This window comes from Rhagoletis pomonella, unplaced genomic scaffold, assembly GCF_013731165.1.
Source record: "Rhagoletis pomonella isolate Grant_MI unplaced genomic scaffold, Rhpom_1.0 Rhpom_scaffold_00001, whole genome shotgun sequence".
Classification (NCBI taxonomy): Eukaryota; Metazoa; Arthropoda; class Insecta; order Diptera; family Tephritidae; genus Rhagoletis; species Rhagoletis pomonella.
In genome coordinates this window covers 101886008-101890242 of record NW_023458555.1, presented here as the reverse complement: position 1 = coordinate 101890242, position 4235 = coordinate 101886008, and the positions used below count along the sequence as shown (strand labels likewise).

Sequence of the window (4235 nt, the reverse complement as noted above, 5' to 3'; positions counted from 1 at the left end):
CGAAATTTAACAAAAGTTTTTTGTACATAACTTTTAAATGGTGAATAATATTAGCCCCCCCTCCGGATTGTTATTGGGGGGGCCGAAACGCGTCCCGACTTTTCCGCACCTTTTTTAGGGGTTGTTACCCCACCCTAGAGAATTACCCTTTATTTTAAAGGTCAGTCCTTTATTTTAACCCCCTGTCCTTTATAACTTTTTTCAAAATAAAGGACGCCTTTTGTCCTCCGTTTCTTGAACTGTCCTTTAAATCAGCTCTGCATTTTTGAGAGGTAAATTTTTAAACACAGAATATGAAAAATAAAAATGTCCCTTATAAAATATAATGAAAACCTTCGTCAGCTTGTTTCGCACCCCACTTACGGGCTTTTATTTAATCGGTAATCTTTGTACAATCTATAAAGCACAGGGAAAGTTGTGCTCAGGAACGTGTTGCACGCTGAGTTTCAAGTTCCACTGAAGGAGAACAATAAACCCCCTATCGCTCAGTGGCTCAAAACTGGCATTTAGTGTTCGTAATTAGTTGCGTTCGATAACAAAATTTGCCAACACCAGCCAACAATCAAAATCAAGAGAATAAGCGAAAATTCTCTCCCAAAGAGATGAAAAGGCAAAAAAGTAAACGAACAGGAAATTAGCCATTACTTGCAAAAACCGGAAGAAGAAGACACACCAGCTGACTTTGTTTATGTATTATTTGCAAACAAACTGAAATTCATGTTGCCTCTATAGAAGAAAAAAGGAAAGTGAACGTTCAATGTTCGCCAGGAACATTTCTAGAAGTAAAAACTAGTTGGCGCTATCGTAAAGGCACATAGCAGGCAGCCAAAAAGTATATAAATACCAAAACTCGGAAAATGCAATTTTGTTTGTTTACAAAAACTGCAACCATATGTGTTGTGACCATATGTTTTCGTGTTGGATAATTTTTTCTGCCTAAAATTTTGCCAGTACAAAATGAACGCTTCTCTTGCATCAAAATGAACGCTTGCTCTCTCAATTTTTGTGTGTTGGATAATATTTTGTCGTTATCGAACGCCATCCAGTAAAAATTTGGAAAAACTATTAACAATTTTTGACTTGTCGAACGCACCTATTCACTGGAGCCTTCATTTTTTGTCACTTAATTTGATTATTTTTTTTTATGAAAGCTTATAATATTTGCAAGAGACCAGTTGAGCCTGATTTGTGAATTTTTATTTGGTTATATTACATTTTTTAGTGAAAAATGCAGAAAAGGTGGCAATTTTAAAGAAAATATATTCTCCTGTTTCAGTTAATAAATATTGCATAACAAAGGCTAGTTGAAAACATTGTATGGTTCTCCCAAAACGAAAGAATTACAAACAAAAAAAAGTTATAAAAAAATGTTCACCAAAATATTTTTTTTAGTAATAATTGGTTGAAAAATGAAGACTCCGGTGAACTATGAACATTAAATTCCAATTTTGAACCACTGTGTCCTGGCTTCGGCGGTAATTATGGTAAACGCGTAACGCGTAACGCGTGGTAAAGGATGGCGAAGTCCTGGAAAATGATTTGGCTTCATTTTTCGGAATCGGTTTATTAACTGGCACATATCTGATTTAAATTACGATATGGGTAAGGTACTTTTATCATACAAGTTGTATGTACGTATTCCCAACTCATTTTGAAAAAAATGTCCTTTATTTTACGTTGGTTAATATGGTCACCGTAATTATAGCATAAAAACGTGATCACGGTGGCACAGAGAAGAAACATAACTTTTCCTTGAGATGCGAGAATAACAAGCACAACAAATTTGACGGCTAATAATCTGAGATTTGCTTGTGTAAACGGGGTGATTAAAAAACGAGCTTTGATTGGGATAATATTGATATGTGAACATAGTTTAATGTACATATGTATAAGCACACTATTTAGTTTGCTCGATCTGTAAACAAAGCTTCTCAGCGGTGAAAAATATACTATTGTGAACAACCTAAACGAGCGAAATTCACGATAGCGCTATTCTTCTTCGAATGAGCGCCATAATACCAAATGAAAATTCATTCGATCAGCACTTTCGACCACAGTCGAAGATCGAATGCAACTCATAACAAGGGCCTTAGCCTCCTCTCTAAGCAGATTGAAGAGCGTCTTGGCTATTGCTGCGTAACCGTCCACAAACTTCCGGAAATACGACGTCAGCCCCAGGAATCGTGGCAAAGCTGTGCGGTCATGAGGAATTGGAAAATTCTTTATGGCGCTAGCCTTGGCTTTATCGAGCCATTTTGAATCACGTAGCCTAAAAACTCTACCCGTTTTGTGAGGAACTGGCATTTATTCCATTTGATCCGTAAGCCTTTTGCTGCTGCTACCGATAACAACCATTCATTCTTGGGCGGGAATAATAAGGTCGTCCATATAGACCACGACGGTTCCGTTATGTATAAGCTATCGTAGCACTGCAGAAATATATCTGGTAAACACGGCTGGTGAGTTCGATATACCGAAAGGCACATAGAGAAACTCGTACTGGCTATCCGGTGTGACGAACGAAGTGTATTTCCGGGAGCTAGCCGCGACCGGAACATGGCAAAAACTATTAGTTAGATCTAATGTGGTGAACACGCTTGCTGCCTGCAGTCACTCGATAACGTCGTCAATTAGTGGCATGTGTTGTTAGTGATCCCTAACAATCATCTGGTTCAAACGTCGGTAATCGCAGCATAACCTCTTCTCGCCGTTCCTCTTTGCCACTAAAACGATTGGTGATGCGTACTCGGAGCAACTGGGTTGGATGATTCCCTCCTCGAGCCATTGAGCTACTTGCATTTCGACCACGCGTTTATTCGCGTATGATAACCTCCTAGGCTGCTGGTACACTGGGACATCGTCGGTGACTAATATTTTCATTTCCACTGGTGATTCGGTATTCCTCTGAGGCTTTTATGAGCTAACCAAGCCTCGTATCTTCTCAGCATCCGCTCGCTTTAGATGTGACAGGTCCAGTTCACCGTTCGTGACATTCGAAATCAAGCACAGTCTCTTGAATTCCTCGGCAATGTCACCATCGCGCTGGCTTGGTGGCCCCTTAACGCCCCTTGATGGATTACGGGCCCCGCGCTTTCTGCTACCCGCTCTCGTACATATCTTGGAGAATTACGGGCCTTATTTGCCTCCTGAACACCCATCGTAGGCCCGCTGTCATACCGTTCGGGTCTTACGACTACTTCCCGCTTCTAGCAATTCAATGCGTTCACGCCAAATTGTCCCTTTATCTGCGTAGCTTTTCTTCTAAACTGTGCCCCGTCCTTTGTCACTACCAAATCGACCTGTTGCAGTATGTCGTTATCAAACACCGCTGCGTAGTGTAGGTCGCGTGCATCTATGGTAAAACTACCGATCGTGGTTAACTGGCTAGTGCCTATACCGTGCAACCTATTCCGTTTCCTTTCGTACCTCAACATCTAACTGAAGCCTCATCAGCGTATCGTAGCGAATCAAGCTTAAGTCGGAGCCGGTGTCTACCAATGACGACACTATCGACCCATCCATTAAAAAGTCTTTAAAAATCAACCCGCTCGTTTTTCTATCGATATCGCATTCGTTTCACATAGTGTTAATGTTTCTGCCTTCAGACTTCAAGTTTTTCGACCCGCTTTTGCATTCTACCGCCTGATGACCGGACTGGCCGCAACTAAAGCATTTCGAACGCTTTGTTCAATTTCTAGCGAAATGCGCCGGACTTCCACACAAAAAATATTTTTTCACCTCGTCGTTCTGTCGCTTTGATGTGCCTAGGTTGTACCTTGGTATAGGTTGTGTTGAACTTGGGAACTGTGGCTTGCCTACGCGGATTTTCTTTTATGTATATCCTAACCTCTTTCAATTGGCTCACCGTTTTGGCTTGGTATATATTCGTCTTGTTTGCTCTCGAGTCGGGGAAGCCTTCTACGAAGTACTCGATTAAACTGGAATCGTCCAAGTTTATCGACTTACCGATTTCCATCAAGCTGTAGAGGTACTCCAAGTAGTCTTCATTCTGGCGTTTTCGACGATTTTTCAGCAATCGATGAACTTCGAACGATGAAGCAGCTGTGCCGAATTCCATACACAATGCTTGCTTGAGTGTCACCCAACTGCTCACCCCGTTTTGGCTGCGTATGAACATTTTGGCGGTCCCTTTTAACAGTTTTTTGCCGTAGATAAATTTCTGCAATGCGCTCCAATCAACGGCTGTGTCATTCTGCTCAAAATATTCGAGCAAT

At 41.1% G+C, this 4235-nt stretch overlaps 1 protein-coding gene across 1 annotated transcript in view; it reads right to left on the bottom strand.

Moving 5' to 3' along the window:
• LOC118734932 overlaps window positions 1-4138 on the bottom strand; it is a 7856-nt gene extending 3718 nt beyond the window's left edge. The window contains exon 1 of the mRNA XM_036464533.1: window positions 3967-4138. Within this exon, the coding sequence (XP_036320426.1) occupies window positions 3967-4138 (172 nt within the window). The remainder of the gene's footprint in view (window positions 1-3966) is intronic.
• Window positions 4139-4235: the final 97 nt, after the last annotated feature.